Source organism: Gymnodraco acuticeps, unplaced genomic scaffold (assembly GCF_902827175.1).
Source record: "Gymnodraco acuticeps unplaced genomic scaffold, fGymAcu1.1, whole genome shotgun sequence".
In the NCBI taxonomy this organism is placed as follows: domain Eukaryota; kingdom Metazoa; phylum Chordata; class Actinopteri; order Perciformes; family Bathydraconidae; genus Gymnodraco; species Gymnodraco acuticeps.
Genome location: NW_022991938.1, coordinates 311,879 through 331,222, shown reverse-complemented (window position 1 = coordinate 331,222; position 19,344 = coordinate 311,879). Strand labels below are relative to the sequence as shown.

The window sequence follows — 19,344 nt, the reverse complement described above, 5'->3', positions numbered from 1 at the left end:
TAATGTACTTCTTTTAATAGTATAATTCCTCAGATTGAATGGTGGATGTTTTACTCTGATTTTTTATTTAAGTAAAAGTAGTAATTCAGCTTTCTAAAAATACTCTTTACAAGTATTTGTATTTCAGCAAAGGATCAATGAAGTGTATCTTAACCTATAATAATACATACATTATTTAATTTAATTATTGGACAGTATTCAAATAAATATATAAAATGTGTCTCCTAATTACAGTGGAATATACATATAAAATAAGAACCTTAAAATTGTAATTGAGTAGCCAACCACTGTATGTATTGAGCTTCAGAAATAAAGGTACAATTAGAGGTAACATTATGACTATATTGACTATATATTGTTACAGTAGTGTTGAGTGTACACAAGTGTATAGTTATGTGTACATTAGTGTATAGTTATGTGTACAGTAGTTTAGTTATTCTACATTAGTGTATAGTTATGTGTACATTAGTGTATAGTTATGTGTACAGTAGTTATAGTTATGTGTACAGTAGTGTAGTTATTCTACATTAGTGTAAAGTTATGTGTACATTAGTGTATAGTTATGTGTATAGTGTGTACATTAGTGTAGTTATTATACATTAGTGTATAGTTATGTGTACATTAGTGTTGTTATTCTACATTAGTGTAAAGTTATGTGTACATTAGTGTATAGTGTGTATAGTTATGTGTATAGTGTGTACATTAGTGTAGTTATTATACATTAGTGTATAGTTATGTGTACAGTAGTGTTGTTATTCTACATTAGTGTATAGTTATGTGTACATTCGTGTATAGTTATGTGTACAGTAGTGTTGTTATTCTACATTAGTGTATAGTTATGTGTACATTAGTGTATAGTTATGTGTACATTAGTGTATAGTTATGTGTACATTAGTGTATAGTTATGTGTACAGTAGTGTAGTTATTCTACATTAGTGTAAAGTTGTGTACATTAGTGTATAGTGTGTATAGTTATGTGTATAGTGTGTACATTAGTGTAGTTATTATACATTAGTGTATAGTTATGTGTACAGTAGTGTTGTTATTCTACATTAGTGTATAGTTATGTGTACATTAGTGTATAGTTATGTGTACAGTAGTGTAGTTATTCTACATTAGTGTAAAGTTATGTGTATAGTGTGTACAGTAGTGTATAGTGTGTACAGTATTCTACATTAGTGTATAGTTATGTGTACAGTAGTGAAGTTACATTAGTGTATAGTTGCGGTACAGTAGTGTATAGTTATGTGTACATTAGTGTATAGTTATGTGTTCATAGTGTATAGTTATGTGTTCATAGTGTATAGTTATGTGTTCAGTATCCCCGGTAGCAGCAGCGCCTCTCGCGGTGTTCCCGGCTCCTACAGCGGCTGTTCAGCGGCACTTCTCGTCGGCTACGGGATCCATATGCTTGTGAAAAAGCTCAGGCTCAACAAAGCAATGGCAACTTCTCCAAACCTGCTGCCGAGAGTCTAAAACATACCGGCTACTAAACGCGTGTTAGCGGACCCCACATCCACCATCCACCTTACCGGGGTACCCGAGCCTGTCAACCCGGGAAAAGGCAGCCATGGACCCGAGAGACACAGCCCCGGATTCATGGGAGCTGGAGGAGGAGGATGCCGAGGCCCTGGCTGTTGCTGCGGATCTTCAGGCCTCATTTGCCGCCCTTAACGTTAATGCCAAGCCGTTTGTCCCCAACGTGAACGCCGCGGTGTTTGTGCCGAGCTTCTTTCAAGCAAGCCCCGCAGAGACACCAGCGCCAGTCGGTGGGTGACAGCCAGCTGGAAGTAGCTTAGCTTAGCATGCTAACCCAAGCTAAGTTAGTTAGCCTTCCTCCCTGCAGTACAGTTAAAGCTAAACTATCAGAGGTGGGAGAAGAAGTACTCAGATATTGTAGAAGTACCAGAGTGAAGGAAGTCTCTGTTACAAGTTAAAGTACTGCATTCAACATGTTACTCAAGTAAAAGTATTGGCATTTAAATATTCTTAAAGTACCAACAGTACTCATTATGCAAATTGGACCATTTCAGAACAATATTTATGATATGTTTTATAATGATTGATCATTAAAGTGTTATCAAAGCTGGTAAAGGTGCAGCTAGTTTGAATGACTTTGTATACTGGAGGGTAGCTTGTGAATTGACTCCAGGTGGAACTAAAGTCTAATTATGATTATATTTCACATCCTTAATCCAAATCTTTAAAGATATTAAAGAAATGGTGGAGTAAAAGTACATGATATACCTGCTCTGAGTTGTAGTGGAGTAGAAGTAGCTAAAAAATTAAATACTCAAGCAAAGTACACGTCTCTTAATATTGAACTTGAGTAAATACTTACGTTACTTTACACCACTACTAACTAGTCAACAAGTCAGTGTTAGTCATGTGTTGATATGGTGTCATAGGTAATTTATAACACAGTGACATCAAGACGTGACCCTTGTTTGTCTTGTAAATACTTATGAAAGTTTGCTTTGTTTCTTCTCTCTCTAAAGCGGCCCCTGATCCAGTAGCCAGCATGGAGGTGGCAGAAACAGCCGGTATGAAGCCACACTGTTCAGGTTATTAAGTTACAGTTTGTTCCCAGAGCACAGGTGTGGTTCTACTCTCAAGTGTACCTACATTAACCTCTCACCAAACTTCATGCAGAGCAGAAAAAGCTTGGATGCCCACTTCTGAGTCTTGAAGGTTCACTTACTGCGCCATATTTGGATAGCTGGCAGGGGTTAAACATGTGCACGGGCCTTCTTATAATATGATGCAACCTCTCTTGTGCCCAAAATAGACTCTTTGCCACACACTGATATGTGTGAAGCAACCGCTGCATGCCATTAGTCTGCTGCGTGTCAAAAGCAAACATATAGAATCCCTTTTGCTGACCGGTTGTTATTTGCCAGGTTCATTCACATTTTTTGGCCTGCAGTGGGTTGGTATGTGCTTCTACTCGGGTTACAGAGAACTGGTGGTGTTTTTCGTTTTTTAGCAGAGTGGTTAAGTAAACTGGAGAAACCTTTGCTTTTCACAGAGAGTCTAGTACTTCTTAAAATCTCTGTACAAGTCTGAAATAAAGATTATAATTACAGCCCGATGACACTGCTGACAAAGTCAAAGCCCAAATGAGCCGCATTATTCCACACGCTGATTACAATGAGGAGAAAATGGGCTTTGTACATAACTGCTGGGCTGCATAATTTCATAGCTACTGAGCGGCAGGCTTATGTGTGTGTTGCCATGGGAAGATTTTAGCCTACTAAATGTTTTTTCCTTTAGTTGAACTTGTTTTCTCTGCAGAATGATGCATTGATTTAGTTTCTTACAAGGGGACTAATAGAGAGGCGACGTCCCGCCCATCTACTTCCGACCCATGGGACCTTATTTCGGAAAAAGTATGTAATGAAGTCAATGGAGAGAGAAAGATTATCTTTCGATCCCGTTTGAATTGTGCCACGAATTACACATATGATGTTTGTCAACCTTAAAAAATAATTTCCATGTCAAAAAAGTCACAGTTTGTCGGTAAAACTGTTGAAATATAAGACTATGAAAAATACGCAACTAGAAAGACTACAAATCCCAGAATCCCGGTCCCGCATGCTGGCTCTCACGGAACCGACTAACTCCCCTTGTGTGTACAGTATGTACAGCTCTCAACATGCCCAGACTTCAGGGGCGGATCTACGGGGGGGCAAGGGGGGGCAGCTGCGAGCCGTGGTCTGTAGAGCCTTGCCCCCCCAGCTGCCCCCCTAACTGTTGTTTCCCTAAAACTGTACTAAAACAAACCTACACTATTTCCACAAGCTTCTGAAGCAACTAAACAAGCATTACATTAGTTAAAAGTGAATCATTTTAAATATCATTTTAGGCCCGTTAAAAACGCAGCTACAGCCCTGCATTAAACTGCGGAGCGGCGTTCACACAGACCGCGGCTCATAGAGCTGCAGAGAGGGAGCGAGCTGTCCCAGCGCCGATGGATCAGCTTCCCCTGGGAGCATTTCCCTTTCCACTAGTTTTGTTTTTACTAAGAACGAGAGCTTGAAACTAAATATTAATAAAACGCTGCCGTTTGAATCGATAGCGTTTAACAGACTTGTAGTGATTTTCACCTCTTTTTATACTTTTCGCCTTATTCTGAGAGAAAGGAGTGAAATGTTTCAACGTGACGGCCGTCTTGGTGTGTGGTGCGAGACGGGAGATGTAGTTCATTGAGCGGTTTCACAAAAAAAAAAGTGTTACTTCACAGTTTTACGACACTTTGTAATTTTTTTGATTTGCAAAATTATCTTTTAAATTGACAAACATCATATGTGTAATTCGTGGCACAATTCAAACGGGATCGAAAGATAATCTTTCTCTCGCCATCGACTTCAATACATACCTTTTCCGAAATAAGGTCCCATGGAGGAAAGGGAGGGACTTCGCCTCTCTATGAACGAGTAACTGCATAGACAGTGAAGATGTGCAACTTTTTAGTCTTAAGACATACATTTTTTGGAGCATTTGCTCAGGTCCCTAAATGACATATGGATTTAAGGTACAGCTCTAATAGTAGTTGGTGCAAATCCAATACCACTGTCGTAGTTTTTGGAGCAGTTTTGCCTTTTTAAAACTAGATTTTTAGGTTAGAAATTAGCCAAATCATCTGTTCAGTCCTTGAACTATTGTTAAAATAACAGGTGACCTTGTGGTTTAATACATTTTAGGCTGATTAAATAAGACATGATGTTCGATGCAGCACTATTACCAATAAAGACATCAAATCATTGTAATGTACAGAGCATGTGAGTGATAATAGTGGAGGAGATAGAAGTGAATCAGTTCTGTCTTGGAAATTGGAATTTGTTGTTGGAAAAAGGGGATCTTTTTGGTGTAAAAATAAACCTGGCAGGAACATCTTTAATAAACTCCAGAATTCATCATGAATCAGTCTGCAGGGTTTCAGTCCTGCCAAGAAAATAAGTCATTAAATACTTCCAAATGTGTTCAGTTGCAGCTCCGGTGGAGAACGGAAGCTCAGAGGCCAAGATGACCACAGAGGAGGAGACGTGGGAGCAGAAGGAGGAGCCTGGAGGTGGAGGAGGAGGTGGAGGAGGAGGAGGAGGAGGAGGAGAGGAAGATCTGGTACCAGGAGGAGCCTGCGAAGAGGGAGCGGCCAGGATCGAAGAAGAAGAGGAGATGATGGAGGAGGAAGAGGAGGAGATGCCGATGCCCAAAGTGGCTCCGGCACCACCAAATGCCCCGAAGAAGGAACATGTGAACGTGGTCTTCATCGGTCACGTGGGTGAGTCAAAACTAAATATGCATTCATCTAAAGAATATTATTTATCATGTAATGTTCAGGTTATTCATTTTCAACCTGTAGGTTTAGGTTGCAGTTAAAAGACGAGGTATCCATTGTGACAGGTTTCAAACAACATGGGGCTATTTGTTAAAAAGTGTTACGTTTATTTATATAGCATCTTCATTAAAAAACACTAGAAGAAACATGAACAATCAAACGTTTTTATATATTTGACCTGTTTAGATGCTGGAAAATCAACTATCGGAGGACAGATCATGTGAGTAACCCTTTTTTAATGTGTGTTAATGATTAAACACAACTAATATTCCCCTTCCCCAGTGTGCCTTTTCATTACACACATGCATTTCCAAACATTTGGACTACCTATGTTGCAAATGTATTATCTTTTCAATTTACACACGGCATCTATTGCACGTCTGTCCGTCCTGGGAGAGGGATCCCTCCTCTGTTGCTCTCCCTGAGGTTTCTCCCATGTTCCCTTAAACTGTGGGTTTTCTCTGGAAGTGTTTCCTTGTACGATGTGAGGGTCTAAGGACAGAGAGTCTAAGGACAGAGGGTCTAAGGACAGAGGGTCTAAGGACAGAGGGTCTAAGGACAGAGGGTGTCGTATTGTCATACTGATATTTTGTACAAACTGTGAAGTCCACTGAGACAAATGTAACATTTGTGATATTGGGCTTTATAAATAAACATTGATTGATTGATTGATAGATTTTCAAACTGTATAGAAAACTGAGTCCAGACCTGAGCAATGAAACCAACAACAACCCAATGTTTGTTGTTGCCATTGTGTCATGTTCCCTCTTACACAACACTTTCAGTTTTAATCCTCAGTTCCACTTTTGCCCCCATAAAGCCACAGATACAATAACTAATGCGCCACGGCCATCTGGTCAGTCATCTTACCCTCTATGTGTTTCCTTTTTATTTTGTAGGTACTTAACTGGAATGGTGGAAAAGCGAACCCTGGAGAAATATGAAAGAGAGGCGAAAGAGAAGAACAGGGAGACATGGTGAGGAAAACAACAATATTCACTTTATTGTGTCTAAAAACAACATGGATTAAAAAAGATATACCTAATATTAACCCATAAGAACCCGGACCCATTTCTACTTTTGGGGAAATTAAGGGGGACATAATTTAGACTAAATAGACCACCTAGAACATGGATTTAAAAATATATATGCCTAATATTAAGTGTTAATATTTGTGAAAATAAAGCAGTAAGCCTATCTATAATATTTTAACAAAAGGGCCTCAAAATGGCTAAATTTGATCTACAATATGCCGTTATTTTACATGTTTTTTCAATTTTAAAGAGGTCCTATTGTGCTTTTTGGGCTTTATGCTTTTCTGAAGCGTGTTATATGTAGGTTTAGTGCAGGGGTCTGCAACCTTTTTGACCACCATTTTGCCCACTTGTCCACCTATTTTTTTTGTCTGGAGCTGCAAAACATATTTGATAGCTTGATAGCTTATAAACTTGTATATTGTTACATCATAGACAAAAACTACAGTTTGTTTGCATGTATTATTTATTACATTACAGAAAACTGTTAACCTCTAATAAGAAACAAAGAACTCTTATAAGGAGAATTTAACAAAATACACAGGCCAACTTTAAAATAAATCAACACAGCACTTGAGGAGTCCTCTGCACATTTGAAGGAAATGAATATAATTAAAATAGCCCACATATAGCTGCACCCTAAAACGAGTTAACTGATTGAATTATGAGTGAAGATCGTCAGCTGTCTTCCTCTTCCGTGTTTCTCCTCGATACGTAAAGGCTGCAGCACCTTTGACAACTTCTCTCCACATATCAAACATCCCGGTAAGCCAGAATCGCTTGCTTGAAAGCAGATAACTCTAACCACGCAGAATTAAATCCTGTGTTCCTCCGATACTTTTCTTTGATGTATCTATAGTTCGCTCATCGAGCCGGGGGTCAGGTTATTCGCCTGCAAGAAAAGGCACTAGCGCGGGACCGTAGCAGGATGTGACGCATATTTTAGTTGACCTAATTAAAACCGTTTTTTTTATATATCACAGTATCATTTCAAAATACAAGATACGAAACATTTTGAACCGTGCAACAAAATATAAATAGTCCTACAAATACTTTTCTTTTATTTCCTTCTTATTTTTGTTTAAGCTCAAGGGAGCCACGCAGGGGTGGTTCTAGGGGGGGGGCAGTGCCCCCCTAACACTGACCTCTGACCCCCCTGTGGCCCCCCTAACAATGAAAAGTTTTTTTTTGTTTTTTTTAAATGTTAAATGTGTAACTTAAGCTGAAGCTAACAGTAATAACTATAAGATCTATCTGAAATAAATAAGTGTACTGAAACAAATACCAATAACTGTATTGCATTGTTTTCTTATGCGCAATTACTTCATACTGTCTAGTTCTCCTTTTCGTTCTGCATTTATTGTGCCCCCCTCAGAAAATAACTGGCCCCCCAGTGGCCCCCCTCCAGTCAAATTGATCTAGAACTGCCACTGAGCCAGAGCAGAGGGCTTAAAGGGCCGCATGCCCCTCCAGAGGTTTCTAGAGTTTCTCTCCCATCCCTCATTTTGATTACGACAGGCCTGTTTTACACGCATGTAGAGTAATCTTAAATGCTCATATTAACACATGTATGTAAAAAACACAAATGACTAGATTCACATGTTGGGTGCAGGTACCTGTCGTGGGCTCTGGACACAAACCAGGAGGAGAGAGACAAGGGGAAGACGGTGGAGGTGGGGAGGGCTTACTTTGAGACGGAGAAAAAACATTTCACCATCCTGGACGCCCCCGGACACAAGAGCTTCGTCCCCAACATGATCGGGGGGGCGTCACAAGCCGACCTGGCTGTGCTGGTGAGAGAAACAAACAACTCTATCCCATCCATAACGAGCCAAAGAGATGAAATCCTGTACTGACACATAGAGATTGAAAGTGCATATCGTGAGATGTTCCAATGCAGGAAAAAAAGTCCATTCAAACCTCTGCATTCGTTCCCCTCTCATCCTACTTATACATGTTATGAATAAGCTCAAATGAATGCACGTAAATGTCCCTGAATGCGGGACTAACTCCTGCCTCCCTTCTTGTTTTGTACCAGGTGATTTCGGCGAGGAAGGGGGAGTTTGAGACGGGCTTTGAGAAGGGGGGGCAGACACGGGAACATGCCATGCTCGCTAAAACGGCCGGGGTCAAACATCTCATCGTCCTGGTGAACAAGATGGACGACCCCACGGTCAACTGGAGCCTCGACAGGTCAGAAGAGGCCGCCTTGAAATACATACGATATTTCTGAATGCTGTGTCAGTGCCTTTTCAACTTGTTTTCATCTATTACTGAGCTTCGGCACCATAACATTGTCTATCAGTGAATTCTTAGCATGGTTTTGGGATCCTGTTTTATTAACCCTTAGATGCCCTTAGAGTGACTGGACCCTACACTCTTCCATAAGTGGGTCAAAAAGGACCCGTATTAGAATAATAAAAAAGTGTTTTTATGCAATTTTTGTCAATTTCGTTAAGAAAAATTACATGTATAATATTTAGTATTATATTTTTGTTCACACTAGAAATATTTAATATTTAATTTCTCACTTTATAATTTTAGAAAAAAAAATTACATATCGATGCAAAGATCTCCGCTATTCTGAGACCCTCACAGTATTCCAGTCCCTTTTCAAAACTCATCTCTTCTCCTCTTGTCTACTCATAGCCCCCCCCCATCAATCCATGCAGGTTGATCAAGTTTGATAGTCCTATACGTCCCCCCACCCTAACCTTCGCTTATATTGTAAAGCGATTTTGAGTCCTTGAAAAGCCCTATACAAATATAATGTATTATTATTATTATTATTATTATTATTATCATACTGACAGGTATCAGATCTTGCTGTGTAAAATAATCTTCCTGAGAGGTGTCACTTGTGATGTCGTCTGTGTGGTCCACAGTGAATGTGGTCCTGACAGCAACAGGTGATAATAATCAAAGGATCCCATAGGAAATGCATGCGGGTCATTTTTGATCCACTTATGGAAGCTTGGGGTAGAAATACAAAAACTATCATTTCTTAAAATGTGAATGGCATGATATCCAAAACATGTTTTTCGAGGAATAGCTGGAATATGAAATGATAAAAAAATGTAATTACAAACATACTTCAAGAAAACCACCTCACCGGGTCAAAGAAGACCCACTTATGCATCTAAGGGTTAAGATGTTCTTTTTATAGTTGTGACGTCTTTCTCCTTTTTAAAAAATCCATGTAGGGCCGTTCCAAATAGTTCAAAGCTCGATGTTAGGATTTTAATTCAAATGTCAGATTGCCTCTGGTACACAAAGATGGAGGCTCATACTGATGTGTTGCAGTCATGATGTTATGCCTTTCATATTTTAGTAAAACATCTCATGGTTTTATTATTCCCTGCAGGTATGAAGAGTGTAAGGAGAAGCTGGTTCCCTTTCTAAAGAAGGTGGGCTTCAACCCCAAGAAGGACATCTACTTTATGCCTTGCTCCGGACTCACAGGTGCCAACCTCAAAGACCCCCTCACAGAATGCCTCTGGTACACGTAAGTTGTGTGTGTGTGTGTGTGTGTGTGTGTGTGTGTGTGTGTGTGTGTGTGTGTGTGTGTGTGTGTGTGTGTGTGTGTGTGTGTGTGTGTGTGTGTGTGTGTGTGTGTGTGTGTGTGTGTGTGTGTGTGTGTGTGTGTGTGTGTGTGTGTTGTGTGTGTGTGTGTGTGTGTGTGTGTGTGTGTGTGTGTGTGTGTGTGTGTGTGTGTTGTGTGTGTGTGTGTGTGTGTGGTGTGTGTGTGTGTGTGTGTGTGTGTGTGTGTGTGTGTGTGTGTGTGTGTGTGTGTGTGTGTGTGTGTGTGTGTGTGTGTGTGTGTGTGTGTGTGTGTGTGTGTGTGTGTGTGTGTGTGTGTGTGTGTGTGTGTTGATAATGTTAAATATAATTGTATATCTATTAATCAGAGTCTCTGACAACAGATATAAAATGTGAGTGAACGAGTGGATTTTTTTTAAATATGATGATTTTTCTTCCTCACCAGGGGTATGCCATTTATTTCCCACCTGGACAGTTTGCCAAACTTCACCAGATCCAACGACGGACCGGTGAGACTACCCATCGTAGACAAGTACAAGGTGAGCAGCTGGAGGCCATTGGCCGCTTTCTAAAGCAGGGCGTCCGCGCGGGTCTTAAAAAGTATTAAAAGTTGATAAATCAATTTAGCGAAAATTAAGGCTATTAAAAAGTATTAAACGGCATTTTCCAAGGTATTAAGAAGGTCCACAGCAACGACAACATGAAACACCCTTTAATTTACTGAAACGACATGTCGGGAAACCCCCTCAAGGCGGCCCCATGCATAGCGCTGTAAAATGCTACTTCTTATTTTTTAAGAAAAATGTCGTTGCCTTGCTCCGCTCTGTGGGGGGGGGATCAAAGCTGTCCGGTCCCACATGCTAAGTGCTAGCCAGAAAGCCGCGGCGTTTAAGTCCCGACTCTCCCGATGGCCAATCCGTGCCTCCCCTGACTGCACGTCGCTGACACACACCGCTGCAGTGCAGACTCTCTGCACGGAGGAGCCGCGGAGTCCGGCCGATGCTGCTCCTCCAAGGAAGAGACACACGTTCACTAAGCCGAACTATATCCGGTCGCAGAGATCTGCTATTTTAAAGTAAAGTCAACACATATCGACCCTAAATATAGTCTATATTAAGAACGAGAAAAGTCTTAACATATATGACAAATGTGTGAGGGTGATGACGTCAGAGCATCGTCCTACATGCCGGGGCTTAGCCCAATTCAACCCCTGGGTATTTGTGAGGGAGCTCCTATATGGCATTACCCCGCTGAAGCTCACCAAAGTTTAATATATTTCATAGTTCAAAGTTTAGTTTATTGGTCAAATACTGGTTTCTAATGGTTTCTGAGGAGTTCTACTGGAATGAAAGAGCACGGAGCACAGAAGTAACAAAGCAGCATACTGCATTAAACCTGACCTTCACAGAGAGGTTGAAGTTCATGTGGAGAGGAGGCTTCAGTCGTCTGTCTGCACCAGAGGTCGCGTTAACCGAATATTTTTTTGAACAATGACGGATAAATCTGAAAGCAGTCCGTCATTTTGACAGATTAGAACAAACTCGGAACAGCGCCAAAGTTTCCCCGCAGCGAGGCTCCGTGTTATGCCTGCCCTCCAAAAAGGAAATCATACCGTTTCCAAACCGAACTGTGCCGCACAGATCATTGAAATGTCTGTGAGTTTTGGCTTTACGCTGTGCACGCTCCCGTGAGGTGCAGCAGCCATGCATTACACGGCGCATGTGAACTGTCCCCCCCCCCCCCCGTTGACAGTTCACGAGCATGCTTCCCCCCCCCCCCCCCAGAGTTGTGTAAAGGCCGACGGGTAATTCTGGATTTTGACGGAGGTTTTACGATCCTGTCCGCAGCGAAAAAGTCTAGCGCAACCTCTGGTCTGCACTCTGTTTAGTTGTGCTATCTTACAATCGATATAGTGAATGTGAGGTAAAGTGTGTCGCCAAGGTAACCGGTGAGAACTCCAAGTGGCGATGAGGTCTTAAAATGTATGGAAAGGGTCTTAAAAGGTCTTACATCTGACTTCAGGATTCCTGCATAGACCCTGAAGGATGAATACAGAAACCTGAAGAGAGAAACCGAGATGTGACGCAGAGCCTCAGCATTAGAGTGGGCGACACATTTCTTCTGGTTTCTGTTTACTCTGCCAAAGTATTTTGATGTTTCCTCTCCAGTTTGTCATCCTCCCTCCTGCAGGGTGTTTTTATAGAGCACGATGAAATGCTTCTCAGCTTCTCTGCGCTGACACCAAGTCAATTCAAGATCTTATTTATTATCTCTGTGTTTTCTGTGTGGAAAAGCAATAAGGGAAATAATACCTCAAGATATTTGGATAGAAAATGGACTAAATAAATGACATAATGTAAAAATACATTTGTTGCTATACTTCCCCATTTATTTGTTCTTATTATTTTTACATGGACTGATTCTTTTTTATGGCACGTCAAATGACTATAAAAGATAAACGGACTCAAACTAAATATTTGAATTTCTTTATTTTCTATATTTTATGTTGTTTTTGTATTTCCACCTTTAGTTTCTTATTCATTTATAGATGTATAGACTTATATGACTCCACACACACACACACACACACACACACACACACACACACACACACACACACACACCATGTATACATCACTTCAGGGGACATTACATTGACTTACATGCATTTCCTGGAGACTTATCCTAACCTTAACCATAACCAACACATGCCTAACCCTTACCCTAAACCTAACCAAGTCTTCACCCTAAAAGTAATGATTCCCCTTATGGGGACCTCCATTTTGTCCCCATAAGGGAAGCCAGTCCCCACACGTGACTATGTAAACAGATTTAGGTCCCCACAAGTATAGTAATGCTAGACCACACACACACACACACACACACACACACACACTCACTCTCTTAAAGATAATTCAGCTTCTTGGCTCTTGCTGTTGGACTCAGTTCAGATGTGGGTGTCGGTGGAGTCGCATTAGCTCCCTCACATTAATGATCCTTCCACATGTCCTCTCTTCATCTCCTCTCTTCATCTCCTCTTCCTCTCCTCTTCATCGCCTCTCTTCATCCTCTCGTCTTTAAGTTGGTTTAATTCTCCTCTCGCTGTGATTGCATGAGAGCTTTATGTGGAGGATATATGATTAAACTGGGGTCTCGTGATCAGAGGGGATTATGGTTCAGTCAACAGAAATCCAAAATGCATTCATTTCTGCACGCCAGCAGATGTTAATACTGTATTATTAAATGAGTATCATATAATGAAGCTTGAAATGTACTTAACCCACCAAATGTCAAGTGGAATTGTTTGAAGTGGCGGTGGTGGCGAAGTCGATAGGGACTTGGCTTGGCAACTGGAAGGTCACCAGTTCAAGTCCCGGAAAGTGCTACCGAGGTGTCCCTGACATTTTAAGGCACCGTTCCCCACACTGCTCCCCGGGCGCCGTTCAAAATGGCAGCACACTGCTCCTAACACTAGGATGGGTCAAATGCAGAGAAACAATTTCATATTAATAAAAGTCCATGTTGATTATTGTTTTTGTTGCATTTGCCCTTTTTATGACCGCTATCATCAGAAATATAATACAATTATCCTGCTGATACTTCCCTGTTCTTGTGTGGAAAGAAACACATCTCCAAAAAAAACAATAACCTGGAAGTTATAAGGTCTCCACTGTCATGTTGTACACACACTCATTACACATCATATTTTCACTCCGTTTTTACACTTTCTAAATAAAATAAAAGCTTTTTGGATGGAAAAGATTATTGTCCTTGTTTTATACAGAATTGCTCTAATCTTGTGTGTGTGTGTGTGTGTGTGTGTGTGTGTGTGTGTGTGTGTGTGTGTGTGTGTGTGTGTGTGTGTGTGTGTGTGTGTGTGTGTGTGTGTGTGTGTGTGTGTGTGTGTGTGTGTGTGTGTGTGTGTGTGTGTGTGTGTGTGTGTGTGTGTGTGTGTGTGTGTGTGTGTGTGTGTGTGTGTGTGTGTGTGTGTGTGTGTGTGTGTGTGTGTGTGTGTGTGTGTGTGTGTGTGTGTGTGTGTGTGTGTGTGTGTGTGTGTGTGTGTGTGTGTGTGTGTGTGTGTGTGTGTGTGTGTGTGTGTGTGTGTGTGTAGGACATGGGCACAGTGATCCTGGGGAAGCTGGAGTCGGGGTGCATCAGTAAAGCGCAGCAGCTCATCATGATGCCCAACAGGGTGAGACCTCCTCTCTGCTGCTCACAACAGACCCATGACACTTCCAGTAGTTGCATTATTTAAAATAACAATAGATAGAACAAGTACTGAACAGTTAAATAATACAAATATATAAATGTGTGTGTGTTTCAGCACACAGTGGAGGTCCTCAGTCTGCTGAGTGACGATGTGGAGACGGACGATGCGACTCCCGGGGAGAATCTGAAGCTGAGGCTGAAGGGCATCGAGGAGGAGGAGATCCTGCCGGGGTTCATCCTCTGCAGCCCCGACAACATCTGCCACTCCGGACGCACCTTCGACGCACAGGTGCTTTACAAACAGATCATGAAAGTCACTGCGTCCAGTGTTTCCCACAGAATTTGATTCTATTTGTGGGGGCACCGCACCGCACCCCCCCTCCGGCAAGAAAAGCCAAAGGCCCCTTAACCAATTTGGGTTATCAAATAAGATAATACATGTGAGTTCATGGCTACTGTAGACAACGTTCTTGTTGCTCTGCGTTGCGTTGTTAATGAGTGAGACACACAGGAGTTGAGGATCTGTGGAGTTTATTCTCCCAAAAATATCATTTACAATTTAGGCATTTAGCAGACGCCTTATTCCAAAGCCACTTACAACGACCAGTTACAGGGACATTCTCCCTGGAGTAACCGAGGGCTAAGTGCCTTACTCAAGGGCACACTAGTAGTGGTGTTCCAGGCAGGATTTGAACTCACAACCTTCCGATCATCAGCCCACCTCACTATCCATTAGACCAACAAACAAAAACAAAAATAATTATTGTTTTTATGAGATCCATTTGTGGCGGACGATATTTAATTGTGGCGGCCCGCCACACATAAATCAATGAAACACTGGCGTCTGTGTCCTCAACCTACCTCTGAAGTTCAGTCATTACTTCAGGGGAGAATTGATATCAAGGTCTTCCGCTCCGGTAACTTTAGTTTCAACCGATGCTTCACCATTTATTATCTGGCATAGTCATACTAATAAAAGCCAAGTAAGTAGATCCATAACATTAAAAGTGACCATTAGGCTGTGAAGTGTTGAGGTGGGAGGTTTATTTATTGAATTATATATTATTATTATAATGCGCCGCTTAACCCCTTCTACTCCAGTAGGACTCAGATGAGGGTGTTGAACTGTTCCTTGTACATGTGATGTTTTGGTGTTGTTGTTTTGTTTCTTTCCGTTAACCGTCAAGTGGGAACTGAAAAGTGTTTTGTTATGATTGGCTGAGAATAAGAAAATATGAAGGACAGACCATAATTTTATTTTGAGAAAGGGGGCAGGTAATATAAGATACATTTCCTCTCCCTGCTCCTTTTCGGGTACGGTGTGTTTACAGAGACATGTTTTGTAAACAATTGTTAGACATTAAGTTGTGCGTACCATGAACGGAACAAATAAAAAATGAAATGAAATATATATATTTTTTATTTCAGATCGTCATCATTGAGCACAAGTCAATCATTTGTCCCGGTTACAACGCAGTCCTTCACATCCACACCTGCATCGAGGAAGTGCAGATCTCAGTAAGTTACTACTGTGTGTGGGGGAAACTTCTGAAGCAATGGGAGTCAGATCAAATCAAATCAAGTTTTATTTATAGAGCACATTTATAAACGATTATTGGTCGAGCCAAAGTGCTGAACATATAATAAAAATAGCCTACAGTAGAGACGCTTTACAGCAAATACAACAACACAGATTGTTCAGAATATCAGTATGAGAAAAACGACACCCTCTGTCCTTAGACCCTCTGTCCTTAGACCCTCTGTCCTTAGACCCTCTGTCCTTAGACCCTCACATCGTACAAGGAAACACTTCCGGAGAAAACCCACAGTTTAAAGGGAACATGGGAGAAACCTCAGGGAGAGCAACAGAGGAGGGATCCCTCTCCCAGGACGGACAGACATGCAATAGATGCCGTGTGTAAATCGAAGAGATAATACATTTTACAGCATATAGACCGAATGTTAGGAAATGTGTTATTGAAATAATGATCATAGACGCCAAGATGTAACATACAGGACAAACCTTGATGTCTGTTTACCTCCTTTAAGGACACAGGCTGTTTCAGCCAATACTGTTATTGTTCCCATTCTGTGACCGGTCAATACTGGGTCACAGATGGTCTGTATTGTGGGTACACTGGGACACTTCCTGCTCTGGTGTCTGAGGACTCCAGGGCATGACATATCCAAGGCCATAAGTGTCGGAAGCTGGTAACTTAGTGTGCCCAAACTATCTAAAGCTATCTTATCAAAACATGTTGATGACTCTCTGTGGAACCAGTTAGATGGGCTGGCAAGAGAGAGGCTCTGCAGAATTGACGTGGCAACTCTACCGTGAAGTCAGAACCTCTGGCTCTTGGACTTGTGATGTGAATCCTCCGGCCGTAACTCCAAATAAACCATCAGTGTTTGACATCAAAGCTACTGCTCCTACCGTGTCTCCTTCCTGAGTCGGTGACTCCCACTGCATAGCTACACAGAAGTTTCCTCTACAAAATGCATGTGTCTGTAATAAGAAGATGAATCCACGAGGATGTCAGCTACAGTCCTGTGGAAGCCATCAGGGAAGCAGCATGACGAGACCCAGGCAGGACCGCAGAGACAGGTTCAGCCACGACCCGAACGTCCACGACTTAATCCAGAACTCAGGATAGAGGATCCAAGACACAGGACTACAGCAAGAGGATCAGCCTCGACTCCGGATCCCGGCGTAGATATAGATACAAAACAAGAACAAAGATTTGGCTGGGTTAATCGGAACCAGAGAATACACCGACAGGACTCAGAGACACGAGGAGAGCTGGAGCTTTGATGGCAAACACTGATTTTGGAGCTTCGGCCGGAGAATTCACAAGACATGTCACGGGCCACGGTCTGACCACACGGCTGAGATGCCACAATCAATTCTGAAGAGCCCTTCTGTAGCTCCAGGGTTTAACTAGTTCAGAGTGTGATAATCAACATTCTTCAATAGATAGACTAAACAGCTGAGGACACTGAATCACATCTGTTGTCGCTTAGGGCTCGGGAAGGATGTGTTCCAGGTGTCCCACAACAATAACTATCTCTGACCGAGAGTTGCCCGGTCACAAACTGGTAACATCAACAACTTGCTAGGGCAGCCCCTCCTTATGGGAGATAACGGCTGCTCAGGGCTGGTCAGCTGCGTCAGAGGGCGAGGAGGACATGCCAACACTACTGACATATTCTGTTTTCATTTCCTATTTAGTTTGATCAGTCAGTTGTGATTGCATTTCTCCACTGTGGTTGAACTTGTTTACATCCTGCCTGCAGGCCTTAATCTGTCTGGTGGATAAGAAGTCGGGGGAGAAAAGCAAAGTCCGACCGCGCTTCGTGAAGCAGGACCAGGTGTGCATCGCCCGGCTGAGAGCGGCAGGAACCATCTGCTTAGAGACCTTCAAAGACTTCCCTCAGATGGGACGGTTCACACTGAGGGACGAGGGTGAGGAGTGTGTGTGTGTGTGTGTGTGTGTGTGTGTGTGTGTGTGTGTGTGTGTGTGTGTGTGTGTGTGTGTGTGTGTGTGTGTGTGTGTGTGTGTGTGTGTGTGTGTGTGTGTGTGTGTGTGTGTGTGTGTGTGTGTGTGTGTGTGTGTGTGTGTGTGTGTGTGTGTGTGTGTGTGTGTGTGTGTGTGTGTGTGTGTGTGTGTGTGTGTGTGTGTGTGTGTGTGTGTGTGTGTGTGTGTGTGTGTGTGTGTGTGTGTGTGTGTGTGTGTGTGTGTGTGTGTGTGTGTGTGTGTGTGTGTGTGTGTGTGTGTGTGTGTGTGTGTGTGTGTGTGTGTGTGTGTGTGTGTGTGTGTGTGTGTGTGTGTGTGTGTGTGTGTGTGTGTGTGTGTGTGTGTGTGTGTGTGTGTGTGTGTGTGTGTTCTATAAAGTCATAAGAGCATCAAAATCAGAACACTTTAGGTATCCCGGAGGAAATTGGGTTTCAAAACATGTGCTCAATTTTTTGGAATGAAATAAGAAAATATAATAAACATATTTATATAAACATACTGGTAGGAGCTAAAGTAGCAATGCGCAATAAACAGATAAAATAAGAAATATTTGTTGTTTTTTACACATATACATACTTTTTAAAATATTATATATTTACATATTATATTATTGCATATACATTATTTTACAAATTAATTTTAATTAGCATTTCCCTATTTTTAAAACTATTTATTTTTCTCTTTACGTTTATATAAGGACTGTATATATATAATTGTTTATTTCCATATTTTTTTATATATATTTATTTATTAATTCCTTGCATATCAATTATTTATTTAAATTTGTTCTCCAACTTTTATTCCTTATTTTCCAATTTACAAATGTTAGTGTTAAAATAATCAAATGTGCATTAACTTCTGTGCATGTCTGGCTTATTTCTCCTCCTCCTCCTCCTCCTCCTCCTCCTCCTCCTCCTCCTCCTCCTCCTCCTCCTCCTCCTCCTCCTCCTCCTCCTCCTCCTCCTCCTCCTCCTCCTCCTCCAGGTAAAACCATCGCCATCGGCAAAGTGCTGAAGCTGGTCCCAGAGAAGGACTAAACGCCTCGTCAGAAGACCGTTGTTCTTCCTCTTGTTACCGTGGAGAAACGCTGCTCGGCCGACAAACGGCTGCTCTCTCTTCACACTCAACACGCTGAAGAGAAGTCCAACGACAACCAGGAGAGGGATCGAGGAGTTAAAATAACGTCACACGAAGAAAACAAGACTGAATCAGTTTTTTTGATGAACTATATTAAGTGAGAGACCAAGTCCAGTGTGTCAGCTTTCTCATATTGAGAGCTCAGCTATGCCACTAATGTAGCTACAAGCCCCGCCCCCTTCTGTATTCCCACGGCTAACCGCGATGTCCGCTCGCTACGCCATTTGTTTTTAGAATGGAGATGGATGCAGTGTTACTGAGTTTGGGGAGGATATGACCACAGAAAGATTTCATATCCTGCAAAACAAGAGCAGTGTTAGCCTGTAATTATAATTTGCAAATCACATCTCCCTTTTTAAGAGCGGGATTTAGGAAACATTTTATTTGGTTTTTAAGGATTGCTGTACCAACAGTTTGAGTTTGGTCTCTCTCCACATGAGATGGTTTGATTGGATTGGGCTCACATACTACTCTGATTAAAACCACTGATAAACACAGACACACACACACAGCTGTTACATAATCCAAACTGAAAATAAATTATCAACGCTGCGTCAGAAAAGTGTGTTTT

General features: G+C 41.7%; 1 protein-coding gene across 2 annotated transcripts; it reads left to right on the top strand.

The window, feature by feature from the left end:
• The first annotated feature begins 1,350 nt into the window (after positions 1-1,350).
• On the top strand, positions 1,351-19,335 carry gspt1 (G1 to S phase transition 1). Of its 2 annotated transcripts, none has more exons than XM_034200413.1 (14): positions 1,351-1,769; positions 2,499-2,543; positions 4,988-5,281; positions 5,525-5,558; positions 6,238-6,315; positions 7,985-8,165; positions 8,411-8,565; positions 9,737-9,877; positions 10,358-10,451; positions 14,024-14,104; positions 14,237-14,410; positions 15,550-15,639; positions 17,416-17,584; positions 18,621-19,335. In XM_034200413.1, exons 1-14 carry the CDS (start codon positions 1,571-1,573, stop codon positions 18,671-18,673), a joined length of 1,788 nt encoding a protein of 595 aa, XP_034056304.1. In that variant the 5' UTR covers positions 1,351-1,570; the 3' UTR covers positions 18,674-19,335. The 2 variants fall into 2 exon arrangements, with proteins under 2 accessions (XP_034056304.1, XP_034056303.1); XM_034200412.1 differs by having other exon boundaries at positions 2,499-2,564.
• Positions 19,336-19,344: the final 9 nt, after the last annotated feature.

Bases quoted from the DNA above. Each gene is read 5' to 3' on its own strand.
- gspt1 (XM_034200412.1), top strand. From the start codon at position 1,571: ATGGACCCGAGAGACACAGCCCCGGATTCATGGGAGCTGGAGGAGGAG. The intron at 1,770-2,498 runs GTGGGTGACAGC...CTCTCTCTAAAG, and splicing joins AGAGACACCAGCGCCAGTCG to CGGCCCCTGATCCAGTAGCC. The intron at 9,878-10,357 runs GTAAGTTGTGTG...CTTCCTCACCAG, and splicing joins ACAGAATGCCTCTGGTACAC to GGGTATGCCATTTATTTCCC.